Source organism: Polyodon spathula, chromosome 1 (genome assembly GCF_017654505.1).
Source record: "Polyodon spathula isolate WHYD16114869_AA chromosome 1, ASM1765450v1, whole genome shotgun sequence".
NCBI classification, from domain to species: Eukaryota; Metazoa; Chordata; class Actinopteri; order Acipenseriformes; family Polyodontidae; genus Polyodon; species Polyodon spathula.
Window position 1 is genome coordinate 32,851,628 of NC_054534.1, and position 21,061 is coordinate 32,872,688.

Genomic DNA, 21,061 nt, shown 5'->3' on the forward strand with positions numbered 1-21,061 from the left:
GGGTTACCCAGCCTCAGTGAGAAGGAGCAGATTCAGCTGGACGCACCGCTGACCCACCAGGAGATGACCGCCGCTGTCAAGCAGCTCTCCAGCGGAAAGGTTCCCGGGATCGATGGACTGCCAGCAGAATTTTATAATAATTTCTGGGATATAATGGGGGAGGATTTGCTCCAGGTTCTGAGAGAGAGCCTCAGCCACAGGGAGCTGCCTCTTAGCTGCCGTAGGGCAGTGGTTACACTGCTGCCCAAGAAGGGAGACCTATGCCAGCTTAAAAATTGGAGACCTGTGTCAATTTTATGTTCTGATTTAAAGATTTTATCCAAAACAATCGCTAATAGATTAAAAAGTGTTATTGGAACTGTAATACATATGGATCAAACATATTGTATACCGGGTCGCTCTATTTTTGATAACTTGTTTTTTATTCGAGATTTTTTAACTGTAAGTGATATTTGTGATTTTAATGTAGGAATGGTCTCCCTGGATCAAGAGAAGGCTTTCGACAGAGTCGACCACACCTACCTCTTTCATACACTGGAAGCCTTCGGGTTCGGTCCTGGTTTTATTTCTTATATTCGGCTTTTATATTCCAACATTTTTAGTATTTTAAAGATCAACAATGGGCTGAGTCAGCCCTTCCCAGTGTGCAGGGGTATAAGGCAGGGCTGTGCCCTGTCTGGTATGCTGTATTCACTGGTTATAGAGCCCCTGCTGCACCTGCTGAGGGTCAGGCTAGCTGGATGGACAGTGCCCTCCTCGCCCTCCACACCCTCCTCTGCCACAGTGAAGGTGTCTGCCTACGCAGACGATGTGACTGTGTTTGTGAGGGGGGATGCAGATGTCCAAGCGCTGCAGCAGACTCTAAATGAGTTCCAGAGAGCATCTTCTGCCAGAGTAAACTGGGCAAAATGTGACACCTTCCTGTCAGGCAGCTGGGATGAGGGCACCCCTCCTTTCCTGCCTGAGGGGCTGAAATGGAACAGAACAGGTATTAAAGTGTTGGGGGTGTACCTCGGAACAGAAAACTACATGAAAAAGAACTGGGAGGGTTTGTTGGATAGGGTGAGGGGGCGGCTGCAGAGGTGGAAGGGACTGCTGGCTCAACTGTCCTTCAAGGGCCGGGTGCTTGTTATTAATAATCTGGTGGCCTCTAGCTTGTGGCACAAGCTGGTATGCTTGGACCCACCCCAGGGCCTGGTGAAGGAGATCCAGAGAGTGTTGCTGGAGTTCTTTTGGAGCGGGAGACACAGTTTGAGGCCGGCAGTCCTCTACCTCCCTAGTGATGAGGGGGGGCAGGGGCTAGTCAGCATTGCCAGCAGGGTGGCAGCCTTCAGACTGCAGGCGGTTCAGAGACTCCTGTACACTGAGGAGGAGGCTCATTGGAAGAGGCTGGCCTGTTTCCTTCTCAATAGATTTGGGGGGCTGGGGTTAGGAAAACACCTGTTTTTAATTGAGAACACCAGTTTTAGTAAAGCAGGACTTCCTCCTTTTTATCAAAGTATTTTAAAAGCCTGGCAGCTGGTGAGGGTGGAAAGGGATGTGGAGTCCTTGACAGGGCAGGACCTGTTTGAGGAGCCCCTATTTTTTAATCCACTCTTTCCAGTTAAGTTCCTCCAGTCGATGACGCTCTGTGCCAGTTTTTTAAAAGCAGGTGTAACCAGGATGGTCCACCTGTTAAACCTTGAGCTCTCCTGCTGGCTAACTGCCTCCCAGCTAACTGCACAGCTAGGCTGGCACTCAGAGAGGCTTGCAGAAAGACTGATGGGTGAGTTGAGGGGCTGCCTCTCCCCGCGGCTCAAGGCAGTCCTGAGGGAGGAGTTGTCCAGAGGCACAGAGCAGAGACAGCTTTCCTTATTTCCAGGGATGATCGTGTCACCAGCAGTAGGTGAGGAAGGTGAGGGCGGTGGAGAGAATGGAGGGACTTTGCTTAAATTGCAGAATGTGGAGGAAATGATCTTTCACACAATGAATGGAAAACAGATATACAAATTGTGTGTTAAAGCCACAGAGTATAGTAGGCTAAGGGGTCTGGTAGACTCTAAGTGGCGAGCTTACTTGGCTGTAGAGGAGGGGCACAGGCCGGTGTGGAGGGTGCTGTACAAACCGCCTCTCGCCAAGAGAGTGGGGGACCTGCAGTGGAAGATTCTACACTGCATTGTGTCCACAGGCAGGTTTCTCCATAGAGTGGACCCCAGCATCAGTGAGCAGTGCGCTTTTTGCTCAGCAGAGGAAACTCTCTTTCATGCCTACAGTGAGTGTGAGAGGCTGCGGCCACTTTTTAATTTACTGCAGGGAATCCTGAATAATTTAGGGGTCGTTTTTAGTAAGGAGCTTTTTATTTTTGGGGTTCTATACAATTTTTAAAATGAAAAACAGGTGTGTTCTTATTAATTTTTTATTTGGACAGGCAAAATTGGCTATTTTAAAGACAAGGAAAAATCAACTCTCTGGTTCTGGACTGACCAGTTTAGTGGTTCAGTTCAGGGTGCTCGTGGTCAGCCAGATCAGAGTAGAGTTTGAGTATTTTAAACTGGTCAGTAACCTGGAGGACTTTCAGGAGAGGTGGTGTGTGGGAGACGCCTTGTGTGCTGTGAGTGAGGAGGGGGAGCTCCAGTTTTTGTTCTAATTTTATTTAATTTTTGTTTTACAGTGTTTTATTTTGGCTTTTATCTGTTTTCAACAAAGAAAAAAAAACACTGTTTAATATTGATTTTTTAATGATCCTTTTATTTTGTTTAAAATCTGTTTTTAAGGAGAACACGATATATTTTAGGATTTTTTAAATTTTATCTTAACTTTTGTTGTGTTTTACCTTTATTTGAATTTTAATGGATTTTATTTGGAATATTTAAATAAAGGATCTTAAAAGTCAAAGTCTCTCTCTCTCTCTCTCTCTCTCTCTCTCTCTCTCTCTCTATATATATATATATATATATATATATATATATATATATATAGTAAGATAGCAGGGAGGGGGTTAAAATTCCTCCCTGCTAAAATCCATGTGAGAATGCACTGTGGGTGAATTGGGCTAAGGGTTTTGAATTGTTTTAATTGTTTAATGATTTAGTTAATCCCCTGCACCTGGTGGTAATCATAAATTAGAGCCAGGTGCAGGGTATTTAAGAGAGGCAGCCAGACTGATCTGGGTTGCTGAGTGAAGAGCCCCACTGTGCGTGCGTGCGTGCGTGCGTGCGTGCGTGTCCGTCCGTCCAGTCGTATCGAAGGTGAAGTACTGAGTGTAGCCCGTGTTAGCCCGTGTGAGGTAAACGGCTTAGCCGTCCTGAATGTTTAGTTAGGTTCCCGTTATTGTTAGTTAGAGCTCCGAGAGAGCTAGGTGTTTGTTTCTGTTTTGTTTGTTTTGTTTGTATTCATAACACACGAATTTTTATCGCGCTTTTAAAATAGTTTTAGGAAAGGTCCGAACCCAGACCATGAGATTGGTCCCCGTTGCTTGTCAATTTCACCGCGTGGCGCAATCGTTCCTATATATATATATATATTATATATATATATATTATATATAATATATATATATATATATATATATTCTTTATTCATTGTTTGCATTAAACACTGGAATACAACTCATAAATATTCTCTTCCACAGTACTATCTTCCTGACACATTATTAAAGCCCATCTTGTTAGAAAGTGGACATGCACGTTGCATTTGCATTTATGCAACACATTAGCTAATTATCCTAAAAAATAATGATTGCTTAACTTTTGTTTCTTCTCTTAGGTGTCCCCAGGTGATAATTCTACACGTACACCTGTACAAACATCCCTCTACATCCAAGCTGTGATCTATGATCACATCACCAGAAGGAAGACCTAACTAAAACATGGGGCTAAAATGTGTAGCAATTATTTTTATTAAGTCATTGCTGGGCATGAAATAAATAACAAAAAAAACAAAATTAAATGTGTTTTAATGAAAAACCCTCACTGTCATTTGTTTGCTTGTACTGCAGCCTTTTACTTGCATTCGGTATTGATTCCATTATGCACAACATCTGGATTTTTAAAATGAATAAACAGTGAACCAATTCAAATATGGGAAGCACCAAGAGGTGAGACATTGTGTACATACCTGCTTGTCTGTTTCAATGTACATACTTGTTTCTGTTTGAATGCAGCAGTGGGGAAATCACAATATTTTTTTGTTCCTAAAAGAGAATCTATGAAACACCTGCAAAAATAGTTAACGATTCAAAGGGGCAGTAAATGCAACCATATTGAAATTGCAAGTTACATGTAATTTTCCTCTAACCTGAGATATTTATCCCATCGTGGAAGATTATAGTTGTGAAAAGTGGTCTAATCTCTGTCTACAATACATATTCACATTATAATGTCACTGAAGAAAGTATATCAGGGAGGTTTTACAGTGCATCTCATACTGCATTGTTTAATTTAGTTGTTATATGTTTCAGCAAGGATTTCTCTCTATGTGAAACATGGTATGTGCGTGACTGGGCTAGATTCGTTATTATGTCTGATGCTCAGTTTAGCATTATAATAGCTCCCCACATAGCCCAAACTCAGTGTTTGACTGAAAGCAACCCCTCCACACGCTGTTGATTGTTTGTATTCCCTGTAGCAAGCCGTCTGTGTTTATTTGTATTCCCAGAAGAAGTGATTTAGGAAGCAGTAACCTGCTCTGGGACCTGCACTGTGCAATGTTTGTTCTGTTTACATAAACAAATGAAGGGCGTAAGGACTTGGAGAGATGGCGGGTACTTTAATGTCAAACCCCCCCCCCCCCCCAGGCTGCGGGAGTTTTAGCTAGACTACAAGAAAGGGAAGTTGTGTTAAAGCAATCAATGCATTCACAGATGCAAGGCTACTTCACTTCAAAGGCTAAACTTGTATTAATTTACTCCAACAGTCAATTAGCTTTTCCACCCTATTTATAAATAAATTACTTCGGAGAACTTTTATAACCATTTTCAGGAGTAATTATGTCAAGGTATGACAGATATACAGTCACCTCCAAAATGATTGGAACCCTTGATAAAGATGAGCAAAAAGGCAACAATGGGCTATATTGTAATTTTCCAACATGGAATATATTGTAATTTATTAATGATTCAAGGGAATCAACCAAAATTACACATTTCTCAAATTATAAATTTATTTCCAAAAAAATTAAGTGTCACAATTGTTGGCACCCTTGTTTTCAGTACTTTGTGCACCCTCCCCTTGCAAGGAAAACGGCACTGAGCCTTTTTCTATAATTTTTTATGAGATTGGAGAACACATTGGAAGGGATCTTAGACCATTCCTCCACACAGAATTTTTCTAGATCCTTGATATCCTTCGGTCAGTGTTATGGACTGCCCTCTTCAATTCAAACCACAGGTTTTCAATGGGATTCAAGTCCGGAGACTGAGATGGCCATTGCAAAATGTTGATTTTGTGGTCAATTAACCATTTTTTTGTGGATTTTGGGGTCACTGTCTTGCTGGAAGATCCACTTGCAGCCAGGTTTCAGCCTCCTGGCTAAAATGTCCTGGTACTTGGTAGAGTTCATGCCGTTGACCTTAACAAGTGCCCCAGGACCAGTGGAAGCAAAACAGCCACATAACATCAAAGATCCACCACCATATTTTACAGTAGGTATAAGGTTCTTTTCTGCACATGCATCCTTCTTTCAACACCAAACCCACCACTGCTGTGCGTGGCCAAAGAGCTCTATTTTCGTCTCATATAACCATAGCACCCGATTCCAATCCAAGTGCGAATGCTGTTTAGCAAACTCCAGGCTCTTACATTTGTTGGTTGCTCTCAATAAAGGCTTTTTTCTGGCAACTCTTCCAAATAGGCTATTGGCATGGAGGTGGCGTCTAATTGTAGATTTGGAGGCTTGGTGACCCCAAGATGCAACCAAGTTCAGTAATTCTCCAACTGTGGCCCTTGGATGATTCTTTGCCTCCCGAACCATCTTCCTCACTGTGCGTGGGAGCAAGATGCACTTGCGTCCTCTACCAGGCAGATTTGCCACTGTTCCACTGGTTTTGAACTTCTTAATTATTGCCTTAATAGTGGTAAGTGGTATATTTAAGTTTTTAGCTTTTTTTTTTTTTTTTTTTTTTTTTTTACCCACTGCCTGATTTATGAAGGTCAACAACCATTTGTCTCTTTTCATTTGTGAGTTCTTTGCCTTTCCCCATGGTAATGGATGAGAAATGAATTTTACACGCATGTTACCTCATTTTTATACCCCAGTGAAACAGGAAGCCATGGAAGGCCACAATACAGTTCCTTAAGACTAAGATGTACTTTAAAAAGTAGAATGTTAATGCACATTTAATTTTGTTTTATTTTATTTACAAGAATCGTTAGGGGTGCCAATAATTTTGACACCTATCTTTTTGAGAAAAAAAAAAATTACTTGTTAAAAATAAACATTTTCTCTGAGCAATTGTTTTAGTATAAAAGAATATTGATTTCTATATATAGTCATTATTTGGGGAAGCTTTGCTGCATCAGGACCTGGACGACTTGCCATCACTGAAGGAACCATTAATTATTTTCTGTATCAGAGAATTCTACAGGAGAATGTCAGGCCATCCGTCTGTGAGTTGAAGCTGAAGCGTAGCTGGGTCATGCAGCAAGACAATAATCCGAAACACACATGCAGGTCTATATCAGAATGGTTGAATAACAAGAAATTTAAAGTTTTGGAATGGCCTAGTCAAAGTCCAGACCTAAACCCCATTGAGATGTTGTGGCAGGATCTGAAATTAGCATTTTATGCTCAAAAACCCACAAATTTCACTGAGTTGAAGCAGTTCTGCATGAAGGAGAGTGCCAAAATTCCTCCACAGCGCTGTGAGAGACTGATCAATAACTACAGGAAGCGTTTGGTTGCAGTTATTGTTGCTAAAGGTGGCGTAACCAGTTATTGAGTCTAAGGGGGCGATTTACTTTTTCACACGGGGGCATTGGGTGTTGCATAACTTTCTTTAATAAATAAATGATAAGTATCAAAATGTTGTGTTATTTGTTCACTCAGGATCCCTTTTATCTAATATTAGATTTTAGTTGAAGATCTGATAACATTCAGTGTCAAAAATATGCATAAATGCAGAAAATCAGACACTTTTTCACAGTATTGTACATCTTTTTTTTTTTTTTTTTTGTACTCGTGCTGTATTCGTGTCGTTCACTTCGCTACCAGTGTGCATACTTTATTTTGTGAAAACCAAAGATTTAATTGCTGAACGATAGTATTTTTCAGATTTATCTGTCAGGTAAACGTTTAAACCAAAAAAATCAAAAATTACATGTATTATTTTACTGATTTATTTGTTAGAAATGTTAGCTAAATGTTGACTTGCCAAGTGTAAACAAAATACTTAAATTCACTGATTAATTTGTTAGAAAGCCAGGTTTAACACATCAGATAAATGTTCACTCGCTAAGTGTAAAAAAAAAATATATATAGACTGATTTTAAATGTTGAATTTGTGATAAGTGTATGTATTTAGCTAAATCTGGACTTTTTGTGATTAAAGAAAAAAGATGCGATTTACATGAAATTGGGGGAAAAAAACTGTTAAAATATAAAGTTAAGGTCAAACGTTTTAATATGGGGGTGGGGGGTGACCAAATGTATGCATTTAAAAAGTTTGAGCAACACTGCTCCAAACAAAAAACAAATGACACATAAGCGAGACACAAAGAACAATGACATCAAGAGGCATATTAAGACGGGGAGTACTGTGAGTTTAGCCTTTTGATTCTTAATCCATCGTTGAAATCATCAGATCACATTTCCTTTCCATGTTAACTTAAATCTCAGTTGTGCTAACATTCACACAGTGTAAAACTAAATGACAGTGAACATACTGCCCAACAAAATCCCACTTCAATAGATAATAACCAATGCAATAGTGTTCATGAAACAGATGGGTTCTACTGCGTCTTTCCATATTGCATTTATTTACTTACAAAAGGCTGTCTTGTTATCGAGTCAAACATTTAACCAAATCACAACAACAATCTCAGAGGTGGGAGGTCATTTTGGTTTTCATCCACATTAAAAATTGTTTACATCTCTATTTTTTTCTGGCCACAATCCTCTTATGTGGTCTGATACCAAAACTGTAACTGACCACCTTTTTTCTGTCAGGGTTGTTTATGTTCTGATTATTCAAATACCTACAAATGGAGGAGCAGATGTTTGAAATTGGATCTGTTCCTCTTCTTGACTTGAAAAACATTAATGAATACATAATATTCGCTATAGTGTTATTTGTCATTAAAACACCTCATTGTTTGATATGTTAACTATCAGTAATAATGAAATAAAACACAATAGCAGTTTGTGTAACAGTTTTAAAAAAATGTTTTAAGAGTAAAGAGTTTGTCAATAACACTACAATTAAAAGTGGTCTAATCTAATTCTCAAAAGACTTGTGAAACCATCAGATCACACTTCCTTCCCATTTAATCTTAAAATGTGTGACCCTTCAGTGCAGCAACCAGTCTTTAATGGTGTTAGTGAAACGTGCATTCTGGAGTTTGATGAACCTATGAGAATATTGGAAGAGAGAGGACTGCACGCAATCTCATGTAACATCTGGTAGGACAGCTCCCTAAGCAATATCTGAAACATAACATTCTGATATTCTTTGCGATCAAATGTTCGAGGGGGAAATAATTATTTCCTCATGAGCGCCCTTGAAAGGGACACACTGAAAGTGCATATTTAAACTCTTTATATGGGACGTATTTAGTGTGTAAGGGATGCAATGTGCAGGATGTGTCTGCTTCAGTCAACTGAACGCTGCAAAATAGAAATTAGACCTGTTAATGCCCTGAATAAGCCACTTGATTCAGTGCCGCATCACAAACACAGGTCTTTGCTGGGGCACACTGCATGAATCTTGTTATACTGCTGTACTTATTAAAAACTCACTGCAAAATGAGTAACTCAACTTCTCATGGGTGATTTGTCAAAGAAAACAGTTTCTGGTTATGTTGTTTTACTTTTAGCCTTTTAGGTTTGATTAACTATAGCTAGGGATGTAAGACGAAATTGATTTGGTTTGAAAAATAAAAAAGAGAATAAAGTAGTCTCATTTGTGTTATGCTCATTCTTCAGATACAATGCGTTGCCAGTCCAGTTTATGATCCAGAGTTACTGGACATACTGTATTTAACCTTTATCCTACTGCACTTTACAAAATATGACTCAGGTAAGCATTTGAGACCAACATACTGCACAACAATAGCAAGATAGACAGATCCAGTGGACTGCCAGAGAAAGATGATGAAGGATTAGAAACATGTGTTCTGCATCTGTCTGTAAAACTTAATGTTAAAAACCTGATATTAACAAGCATGGTGATGATGCTCGTAAATTGATCATTCGAATACTAGACTAGGTAGACTAAGTTTGGGAGTGAAAGATTTTTTTTTTCCAATTGTGATGTGTTCATCATAAGTGATTCTTATTATCCAATGTGTAAATATGAAAAACCTGTTCAATTTACAAAACTAATTTCAAAAGGTGCTTTTGTACCTTGGAAAAATGTAATGATTTACACTTGAAGAAAAAAAAAACCCTTTAAAATCAGCACTAATATATCTCTATTTATATATTGTAGAATGCTGCAATGTTTGTGGACACACAAGCTGACAAAGCCAACTGTACAGTGCATCTTCGTAAATCTCATGACCTTGCATTGTATTAAAACTTCCCTTGAACCAAAGATAATGCCATAATAGGTTGACTAATTTTGGAATGGTTCAAGACTTCAGCATCCGAGACATTCTAGAATGGATCAGAACCATATCAGTAGGTATGATTATAAATTTGCAATTAAAACATCTTAAACTTGGAGAGTTTTTAATCACAGTTGCCATGTCTGTATTCTCTTTCTCAAAGTAATAATAATAATAATAATAATAATAATAATAATAATAATAATAATAATAATAATAATAATTTGAATTGCAAGCAACTTTATGGCTTCAAAGCAGTTATGAGCAATTATCTTCATTCAGTTGTGGGCATTACCTTGCGTAGTGTTGTAGAACCATGTGTAATTTAAAGTGTTTACGTGCAACAGTGATTGTGTTATGAAACGTGCAAAATGTGGCCAAAACATCAGTATGGCCACCATCCATGTGACCAATCAGCTCCATTTAGTGGTGCAGATTACTTCTCTTCGGCCTTTAGAACTGTGTAAAGTTTGAAGAGTTTCAATGTAACAGTGTTCTTGTTATGGAATATGCAAAATGTGGACGAAATGTCAAAATGGCCACCAACCATGTGATGAATCAGCTTAATTTTGTGGTTGTCATTACTTCCCTTTGGTCTCTACAACTATGTGAAGTTACAAGAGTTTACGTGCATCTGTGCTCATTTTATGGAACTTGCAAAATTTGGGCAAAAATCTGATACAGTGACCAAACCATGTGACCAATCATCTTCAATTTGTTATTGACATTACTTCTCATAGTTCTCTACTATTATACAAAGTTTCATATGTCTACTGCATTGTACCACTGTACTGCAATATGTGCTGAAAGATCAATGCTGAAATCTCATTGGCCCACAGTAGCCATGTTTTTTACTGTAGCAACCTCCCTTCAACAAGAGTAAAAGCTATTGGATAAGCGGTTTCAGAGAAGATGTTTGAATTTTGATGATTTTATATTTTTATGGTAATTTTATGACATTAAATCAATGTAGTTGCCAAACCACAGTACCAATCAGCTTCATATTAACAACAGTTAATCATGGACTACCCCTCAACATGTATAGCAATTTTCAGAACTCTGCAGCAAGTAGTTTTTAATACATAGGCTTTTAAACAAATTCCACAAAATCCAATATGGCTGCCGAACTATGTGATTTACGCAAATTTGCCGACTATCATCAACTATTGCACATAGGCAGCGTACCTAATTTCCTGAGTTTTTGAGCAATTTTTGGAAGAAAAATAAATAAATAAAACAAATTATTATTATTATTATTATTATTATTATTATTATAATAATAATAATAATAATAATAATAATAATAATAATAATAATAATAATAGGCTTCCCAGCTTTGGAAGAAATCAAGCAACGAAAGCTATATAATAATACAAAATTGAGACAGTAAAACAAACGTCAGCTATCCGGTACTTTTAACAACAGGTACACTAAGGAAGCAGATACAAACGTATGCAGATTGTCCCGCATCCACCACATCCGTGACACTGCAGTTTGTGCTTTACCTTCAATAAAGTAGAGAAGTGGTGCGATTGGCTGTCGATTCAGAGATCAGCCCTGATCTAAGATTAAAAAAAAAAAAAAACAAGAGAACTGCGCCTCACAGGAGCAGAGGACAGAAAAACAAACCCACTACTGATCACTGCTTAATTAATAACACGTTAACGCTGACACTGACAGTAACTCACCGCTTGCAACGAGCTACAAGAAAGTCAAGGAAAGAATTTTAAAAATTGCCATTCGAGTGGTGGTGATGGTAGAACACACCTGAACGCGTAAGTCCAGCTGGAGCCCAGCACAGTTCAACACCTTCTCTTGCAGCTGAAACTTGCAGGATGGCTCAGTATCACAGTTTGTCTGTCCTGTTGTTCGCGTGGAGCTATTTTTGCTTTGGATCTTGTGATTTGCTAAAAGATCATTTTTCAGGACTCAAGAAAAATGTCGAGTTGGGAGATTTCGACAGGACTGGGGATACATATGACATTTCTGAAGCTGAAAATGACCTGCTTTTGCGGGACACCGTCTCAGAACACATGGCGATGCTGTATGATAAGTACAAGAGAACAGGTTTTCAGTTCAGGGATGGGAATACAGTTCGGAGTTTTAAAGCTAAGTGGGGTAAGTATATTTAACAATGAGGATTGTCGTTTCTGGATTGTTATATTGTACAGGTAGATACATATTTAATATTGCTGCATATTTTCATCTATTACGAATATGATAATGCGCATTATAGGCAGTGTTTGTGTAGCTTTTGCTATTTATTAATGTATTTATTACGTATGTATTTAATATGTATGTATTTGGATGTACACTGCAACACAGAACACAATACTAGGATTCCCTGTTGAATGATAATATTGTGCCATCGTGTCGTAGAGTGAAAGTGGATATAACAATGTGTGAAGCAAAACTAAATGTTCAGTATAAAAGGTTGATAAGATCTTAATCCTAAACACAATTATTATTTAATGTTTATTTTAAAAGTACCGATTTCCATAAATAACTACTTTGTTGTATTTGAAAAGTATTTCTTTAATTGCATTTGGATGCCTAAATAAACCGCAGATATCGCAAAAACAGTCGATTATGTAATTACCTTAAACGTGAATGTAAGAGAATTTCTTCCAGGATTGACTGCATTTAAACCTACAGCTTACATCTAACCTCGGCTAAACTATTTTAGTTTAAAAGGTACATTATTTAAATAAATGTCCAATGAATGCTGCTTTAAGAGAAGGTTGATTTTTAACAGATAATTTATCACTCACTAAGCTGTAGCAAATATTGAAAAGTTATTTTTGTTTACTTTCTATGGATTTCTGATTCGTTCCACAAACACTTGCCGCACAGACAAGTTTAATTCCTAGACAAAGCCGCAATGTTTCTTCAGTAAGAAAACACTCCCACCTACTGGTGACTTAAGATAATGACACTGAAGTTTCAGTTTGATGTATTTTATAGGCAGTCTAATATATTCTTTAATAATTGGAAATCTGATAACGTAAAACGTGGACTTAAACTAAAACGTTAACTTATATATTGTCCGATTACTTTTTCAGTCGAGATTACAAGTACCTGTTCATGGTGAATTAATAAAAGTGTTTTATATCAATAATTATACAATTTGGTCTTTAATATAGATTGACTTCTGTTTACTTCAACTAAAACATGTTTGTTTTCACATAATCATATTTAAACTCTTTTAGCTGTAGCCATACAGAAAGATAACCAATGAAATAGCTGCAGTGGTTTATGCTGAAAAAGAAAGACACATTGACTTACACGTACAGGATATCATTTTACTGGCCTGCGAAGTTCACTGTTTTTTTTTTCCTATGCTACAACACTGGTCTGCAGTTTTTCATGGGGTGTCTTTCCTAGATCTCCATATGTCTGCAGTGTTGAAATAGTAAAGACCAACATGTTACAAAGCGTTACCTATTCAAGTTTTTTTTTTTTTTTTTCATCACTGGCAAAAGGAAATAAAGCAACACTCAAAAAGAGAAATATGCTTTATCTGAAGTCATGTACAGGAAGGTATAAAAAGCAAACGCATTTGAAGGTTCCAGTTTATTCAGGTGGATCTGATCCAACCCGGAAGTAATGAGTGTGACCACTCTAACCACCAGCTAATGGGGTAACTTGCAAACTCTGCTACATTTCTGCAAATTTCCAAGTTGGAATATTGACTTTACTGAAATGAGGCCCTGTGTCTCACAGCTGACCCCAGCTTAACAGACTGGCTGTAGGGCTGCATTTCTCTCTTCTAGCTCAGTAATGCCACCTGTTGTCTTCCTAGCTGTTAAAACTATGAGCTGCAGACCACAGTAATTCTATTTAACTGACCCACCTGGGAGTACACAGAAGAAAGACACCACTGGCTTTTCCTGTTTTGACAGTTGGTTCTTAGAAAAAAAACATATGGAACCCCAGAAAAGATACCACTCTTACAAACCCATATTGTAAACCTCATTCTGCCTGCTTTTAGCCTAAAAGCAGTGATACATTAATGCAATGGCAAATAATGCATTTAGTGTGGATTAGGCCTAATTGGTGGTTGGGTTTATTTCAAGGATTAGAGAGATCTTTTTTGGAAATGGGTTTTCATCTCAGTGAGCTCAACTTCTAATATACTTTAAGCAGAGAGTTTGAGTTGTAGCTTATATTCTTGAACCTGAGCCAGTTTATACACTCAATTGTAATCTATTTAGATTACTGCGGTATTATGATTTGTACCAAGAACTCACTAATCTTTGTATTTACTGTTATGAGTATAATATTGATCTACTTTTAAATTCCTCAGTAAAGATGTATTGACACAACTTAAATATGTATTACACTCAACAAGTATCAGAATAAAAGTCGTCAACATTCAGATGGTCTGTCTGGGGTTGTTCTGAATTAGAATTAGCAATACATCAACTGTATACATTTTGACTTTTTCTTTATCCTAGGCACCATTAGAGATAAGCAACTGCAAATCTTTAACCTGACCTCCCTAACGAAATCAGAAGACATTCTCTCTGCCACATTACATTACTATATAGGAGACTTGCTGAACACAAGCCGGAGGTGTGCAAGACCCATGAGCTGTGGTCGCCATAGCCCCAGAAAACGAGCCCACATCCATCTTGCCGTCTGGAGTTTTTCTTCTGTGGCCAACAACACCAGGACTCTGGGGCACTTCCTTATCAATGTCTCCACTGTCTATCGAAACTTCCTGTCATGGCAGTGGAAGGACATTACACGTGTCCTGAACGAAGCCAAGCACAAGGACGAGCTTCTGATCGGGATTGAGATCACCTTGCAAGGAAGCAGGCCCTGGAAAAAGCTGCTTTCTAAGCGCTCCCCATACATTCTGGTGTACGCAAATGACTCTGCAATCTCAGAATCAGAAGCTGTAGCGTCAACACTGCCAAGACGAGGGCGGTCCCTGGCCCCCGGCCTCCACAAGCTGGGAGTGCACACACGAAACAGCACCGATGAGCGGAGGAGCAAGCGATCCGCTAACATCCTCTTCCCACTGCAGAACAACGAGCTGCCAGGGGCAGAGTTCCAGTTCAACGAGGCCCAGGCCTGGGGAGAGAGGAATCCGTACAAAACACTGGAGACTCGCCCAGCAGAACGACAGAGGAACAAAAAGAAACAGCGAAAGAGCAATCGGCACAAGGTGCAGACCCTCCAGTTTGATGAACAGACTTTGAAAAAGGCTCGACGGAAGCAGTGGAACGAGCCACGGAATTGTGCCCGCAGGTACCTGAAGGTGGATTTTGCTGACATTGGCTGGAGCGAGTGGATTATTTCCCCGAAGTCTTTTGATGCCTACTACTGCTCTGGGTCCTGCCAGTTTCCCATGCCTAAGGTAGGTTTCCAATACAAGTTGTAACACAAGGAGCACGTGCATGTATTTGTATTACAGTTACGTAAGACTATGTATATATTGTGGTTGGAAAAAGGAATAAAACACATCACATTAGGTATAAAGACAATAAAACACATTTACTTTGACTAGTGGGTGGATAGTTGAATCTGCTAGTTTGTAAGTAATGCAGCAAAACACTTGTTATCCAGAGCCATCACTGACAACTTCAAATACCGTATTACTTCAATTTGGCGCCGCACCATTTATTTTAAATTGATCAAAATGACTGCGGCGCTTAAGAGGGTGGCCTTTATACAAGGGTGACCTTTATTAATAATACTACAATTTTCAAACGCGGCAGTATTTTATTACATGATTTATGACATTTTAACAGTATCACGGTTGCTTATTTTCTGTAATATGGTAGCCTACTTGTATGTAGCAGCGTGTGGCTAACTTATTTTGACTACAGTACATTTATCGTGACAATTACCGAGAGCCTATTAGGTGGGAGTTGGAAGATCAGGGGAGTACTGTACCAGCGAATCAGGAGTGTGTATTTGTTGTTAGGGGCGGGGCAATGCTGGTGTTGCCGTTAAATCCAAGAGTGTGACGTAGATGGTTTTCTGCACCACATATATCCTCCTCGGTTATTTTTTTTCTTAACAGAAGGACTGTTGTTCTGTACGTAGTTTATCTTGCAGTTTCTTTCAGAACTATACTACCATAAAATGTGCTTACTATGTGTGTGTACATTAGTTTGTAATGTACCTGCTAGATTGAGGCTCTCGTATCTTCGGAGGCGTTACATCATGTACATAGTCAGTGTTGCACGTTTATTTGTTTATTGTGTGTGTATTTTTTTAGTGGAGGAGGGGTGGGGGGGGGATATTTTAATGTTTCTTTATTGGTAGCAGTGTTTATTCGAGAGCAGCCTCTATTATAAAGCTGATCTGTGTCTGCAGCATCAATACGAGGGCGTCTTTAATTCAAGGGTGGTGCCAAATTTAAGTAATATGGTATTTGGATTGTGACTACATTTCTAAATGTTTCAAATTACAAGCAGGTGGAGGTGGTGAGCATACAATATATACTAAAGTCATTTTGATGGATGCAAATCTGTTTTGCTGTTTATCATTTTAACCAATTGCCAAACTACTGCTTTTCTTGGTTGCCCCCAGAAAAACAAAAAAAAACACAAAAAAAACCAGATACATACAGTGCAAATGCCACCTGCTGCTCAAGTAATAAGTACCAGCTCATTAGAAATGTTTCAGTGTAGTATTGTCTTATCCTAAATACTGGTTCACTGTAGGTGGATCTCGATGCCTGGATAGAGCAGCATATTTTTTTATACAGTTAATTTAGCAGGTATTATACTAAATTCACATTTCAGGGGGCTCTGATATCCACTAACAAGCTTAACAGCAGTCCTGTCTAAGACAGGGATTGATGTCTGCAATACCAATTTCTGAAACTGAATTTCAGTTCCCAGAAGTTTCTACACATTAGTGGTTAAGTGAAGCCACACTAATCCAATTCCTTGCTTTATCAAAGTTCCTCAATGAAAGGTTTTGATAACCCAAGCAATATGTTTTTATAAATCAAGGATGTAGCAGTAACCACTGCCAGTTGTACTGCTCATAGCATCCTTCTTTGCGGGGAGATGTTTGACATGTAAAATGCTAAATAAACACTTCTTGAGCACTATATATTGTGTGCAATCTAGGAATGTGAAGCCTTCATTTGACAGTATAGTTTTGGGTAAATATTGCCCAAATCTTCAGGTTTAGTTCTGAGGAGAATCCACACATTCCAAGCCAGTCATGAGTACCACACAAAAAAACACACAAACTGAAAATGTATGTACTAACAATACTATTAATACTCAAAAAAAAAAAAAAAAGCCAACATATTGTTTTGGTTTGAGTAACTATTTTCATCCCACCTCTACAGATCTAGTGGCCAAATGGTCTAGTTGCATTTAACCCTAAAATGAGAATTTAGCACTGACTTTTAGGTGAATAAAACTAAAAGCAGGGCCATTTCTACATTGCTGTGGCATTTCACAAGAGTGCCTGAGCAGTCTTTTCTATCCACCTCAGCAGTCTTTTCTTACATGTAAGGTAGATTGTTTATAATAAAGATGGAAGCTGGAGAACTATTAGATTGACCCCAGGGGTTCTGGGCATTTGTCCCTTTCTAGTTAGTTTTACAGGTGGAGGGAGGTTGTTAACCTGTGGACGAACACCCCCTGTAATTTAAGTTAGCTGATGTAGGTCTGAAGTCCTTTTGATTAGCATTGGGCTGCAAAAGGTTTTGTAGTAAGTTGAATTAGGAGTGGCTGAGACCCTAAGGGGATCACCTGCATATAAAGGGAATAGAGGATTCCTCAGTGATTCACTGCAGTGCTATGTGGCTTCATTCTTTAGTTGTTGCTGTTTTTCAATAAAGACAATGTTTAGGTGTTTTGCTTGCAATGTTAAGAATGACATGATTCATCATAAAATGAACCATTCCATGTCCATCTGATGGTTCTGTTGAAGTTAGTAAGGACTTCATTGTATTTGCAGTTGGGTTCAGGCCTTTTGAATCTGGTCTGTAAATATTAGGTGAAGATTTAGGGAGGGAGTGGAGGGAGAGTTTGTTCAATTCATCAAGCTGCTGGAATTGGCCTTCATTTTTTTCCTTCAGAATATCTTTAGAAATGAAGATAGTATAAAGTTTTTTTTTTTTTTAAATGTAATGCAATATCAGTTTCAGCGTCTTTTGTGTTATCCTCTCAGTCAAGATGGTGCAGGAGATAATATTGGGCTTAATAATGGGTTTAAAATGTAGACTTATTTTCAGCAACCTAAATGCACCCCTGCTAACTTTAGCAAGATTCATCTGTGATGTCGTTTCAAATATGGTTTTAATTGCTTTGCTTTCTTCCAGTCTTTAAAGCCGTCGAACCACGCCACCATCCAGAGCATCGTGAGAGCAGTGGGTGTGGTTCCTGGGATACCGGAGCCCTGCTGCGTGCCTGAACGCATGTCCTCCCTCACTATATTATTCTTTGACGAGAGCAAGAACGTGGTCCTCAAGGTCTACCCCAACATGACTGTGGAGTCGTGTGCCTGCAGATAACAACATGGAGACATTCACTTCAATTATTCCTCCACTTTGGATTTTTTTTTTTTTGCACTGGAAGATAAATTCTGATCAAAAGTGAAGAGTTCCAGTTTTGGTTACTTTTTTAAGCTCCAACGATTATGAAATTGGATAGGCGGACACAAAGATCCTTTTATACACAAACATGGACAGCATCGTAACAGTTGATGCTCTACACTGTCGATTTAACGACTGAATGACTAACTGATGAGGCAGTTCTGAAACCAGTTTCTACAGTAAAGATGAAAGATAACTAGTACCTAATAGAGGGGAGAATGTTTTAAAGAACCGTATATGAAGCCCCTAACTGCCCTGAATCAGAAATATGATGGCCTCATGAACTCCTGCTGGACAAACCTTTTCTTTTTTGTTTATCAAGGTGCCCTTTCTATTGTACAGTATCACCATAAAGTATCAATATAGTATCTCTTAAAAAAAAAAACACATTACTGCAGTCAGAAATCATTTTCTTAGGGAAGAGGGGTGTATAGACATTTTTATGGCTGTTATCGAGTTCTATTCAAAACCAAAATATAATCAGATGTAATTTTAGTTGAAACCAGATTAAAGTTTAGTAACTGGCATCATAATGCAGTTTATTATTATTTATAACTTCAATAATTTGTCTTTCATTCATTGTCACATATCAGCGCTGTGTAATCAGCTAGATTCACCTAATGTGCACACGCTACACATAGAAATGATTCCAACCCTCGTGTTTCTGTGATACACCCTGTAAATGTACCAATCATTTATTTCTTACATGTCCGATATGCAGTATTGGTTCTGTCTTTTTCTGTATATTTTTTATCAGTGCTTTTGAGAAAAGTCCTGTCTGATGATATGTTGCTTCAGTATTTGCATATCCTCCTATGTAACACTACTTGCTCTCCAGCGTCTGACCTAAAAGTGTTAAGGAGATGGTTCATCTGTCTACTTACCAAATTAATGAACATGTAAAATGCAAAGGGTGTTGGGGGGCGGGGTCACCAGCTACGCCAGAAAGGGAGCAGTTGATTGGCTATAGGCTTTTGGGAATGTGTCTGTCAAATTGTTGCCTGTTATATTTTATTCCTGAAATCAAAGCAGGTTGAAGGATTTTACAAACTTAACCAAGGAGTTCGATTTTGCTGTATTTACAGGATCAGTAAAGCATGATAATAAAGTGTGCAGCAAAAAAAACCAAACCCATTTGAGGACAGCTAAATTACGTTGTTACTTAAAACATTCATCATATTTACGAGGTGTAAAAAAAAAAAAAAAAAAACTTTGAAATTGCAGTATTCCTTTAAACAAACCCATCAGGTGTTTTTTACTGTACCATATTATACAATTAAAACAGTCGGCACTGTACTTGTGGTACCCATTTAATCTCGGGCATTCAAAGTGATGTATGTTGCCCAAATTTGACCAGAAAGCATAATTTTAAGCACTAAGCTATTGCAGAGCCCATGAACAAACAGGATACAAATTGGGCCAGTATGTTTTAAATGTACTTAATATATGTATATATTTTTTATAAATGCATTTATTCTTGGTATAAAATATTACTTACAATAATGTAAGTTTCTTTTCTGTTTATTAAAATGAAATCAGTACTGTGTTTCTACTACAAACTTTCAGTGCTGTGAAAGAATACATTATCCAGTTGGATTTAATGATTCTGCAAGCATAATATTTTTAAATGTATATTTACAATGCAAACTTTAGACCACAATCCATTTTAAAAATACAATTAACTAGCAATGCATCTGAAAATAATAAATGATACACCATGAGAAGATGCACAGTATCTCCAATATGCTCCTCTTGAATCTGCTGGTGTACAGTTAGCAGCAGTCACCGGTCATGTGACAGCTACTATAATCAACAATTTGGGTGTTACGCAGTAAAGACTCATTCATACTTTAATGTCTGCTTCGTCACAATATTTTTAAAGGTGTCAAGTGTCATGTTTAATATGTAAGGGGACAAAAAATGATTCAATTGTGACATACAATATTAGGTGTACACAGACATCTCATTCCCTGCTCATCTTTAGCAATAGATAAGAGGAGTTTTTTGTAAGTAAAGTGTATTTAATGGCACATTTAGGAATATATCACCTTAAAAACAATAATCAAAGACTGTTAGTGTATTTGAAAATGACTATGGATTATGAAAAGTTTATAAGCTGCTGTAATGTTTTAGTATTTTTTTTTTTCTTTCTCTCTGGTTTATTCACACCCAGTTGTCTTTCTGCATCAAGCTACCTAGGACATTGAGCAGGGCACTCAGAACAGTACAGTAGAAATATCTGAGAGACTTGGTGATTTACCGTGTTCTGTTTCTTGTGCATGTTAATAACATATATTTGAACACTTGTTGACTCCATTGACGTGCATCTGTTTTTTTTTGTTTTGTTTTGTTTTTTAATTTGTGTAAATACTCACAGTACATACGTAAGTTAAACAGTTTCTACCAACACAAAAATACATGTATTTTGTTTATGTGGTTATTTAACCCTTAATGTAAAAGTGTTGTTCACCTGTACGTCTACGGTAACTGTGAGTCTTTTTCCATTGGCTTTGCTGCTTTTGTTTGTCATGGGCAATCTCAATACGACCCACCCTGATTAAAGGTATTGTTCCTTTCTGGGCCTGTTTACCATAGGAAATATTTGAGCTGGCTCAGAGCAGACTTCAGCTGCTCTATCTCCCACTCTGCTACTAGCCAATGCACAATCAATAAATATACAGAATGAAGTCAGTAAACCAAATATTTGAAAACGGTTTCACAGATAACTAGGTACTATAGATATGTA

At 38.1% G+C, this 21,061-nt stretch overlaps 2 protein-coding genes across 2 annotated transcripts in view; both read left to right on the forward strand.

The window, feature by feature from the left end:
- Positions 1–3,998, forward strand: part of LOC121317459 (cilia- and flagella-associated protein 299) — a 172,911-nt gene extending 168,913 nt beyond the window's left edge. Inside the window, exon 6 of the mRNA XM_041253415.1 lies at positions 3,745–3,998. Within this exon, the coding sequence (XP_041109349.1) occupies positions 3,745–3,840 (96 nt within the window). The 3' untranslated portion in view covers positions 3,841–3,998. The remainder of the gene's footprint in view (positions 1–3,744) is intronic.
- A 7,312-nt stretch (positions 3,999–11,310) lies between these two features.
- Positions 11,311–21,061, forward strand: part of LOC121317467 (bone morphogenetic protein 3-like) — a 10,210-nt gene continuing 459 nt past the window's right edge. The window contains exons 1-3 of the mRNA XM_041253428.1: positions 11,311–11,858; positions 14,198–15,105; positions 18,043–21,061. The exon at positions 18,043–21,061 is cut by the window's right edge and continues 459 nt beyond it. Of these exons, the coding sequence (XP_041109362.1) occupies positions 11,576–11,858; positions 14,198–15,105; positions 18,043–18,234 (1,383 nt within the window). The 5' untranslated portion in view covers positions 11,311–11,575 and the 3' untranslated portion in view covers positions 18,235–21,061. The remainder of the gene's footprint in view (positions 11,859–14,197; positions 15,106–18,042) is intronic.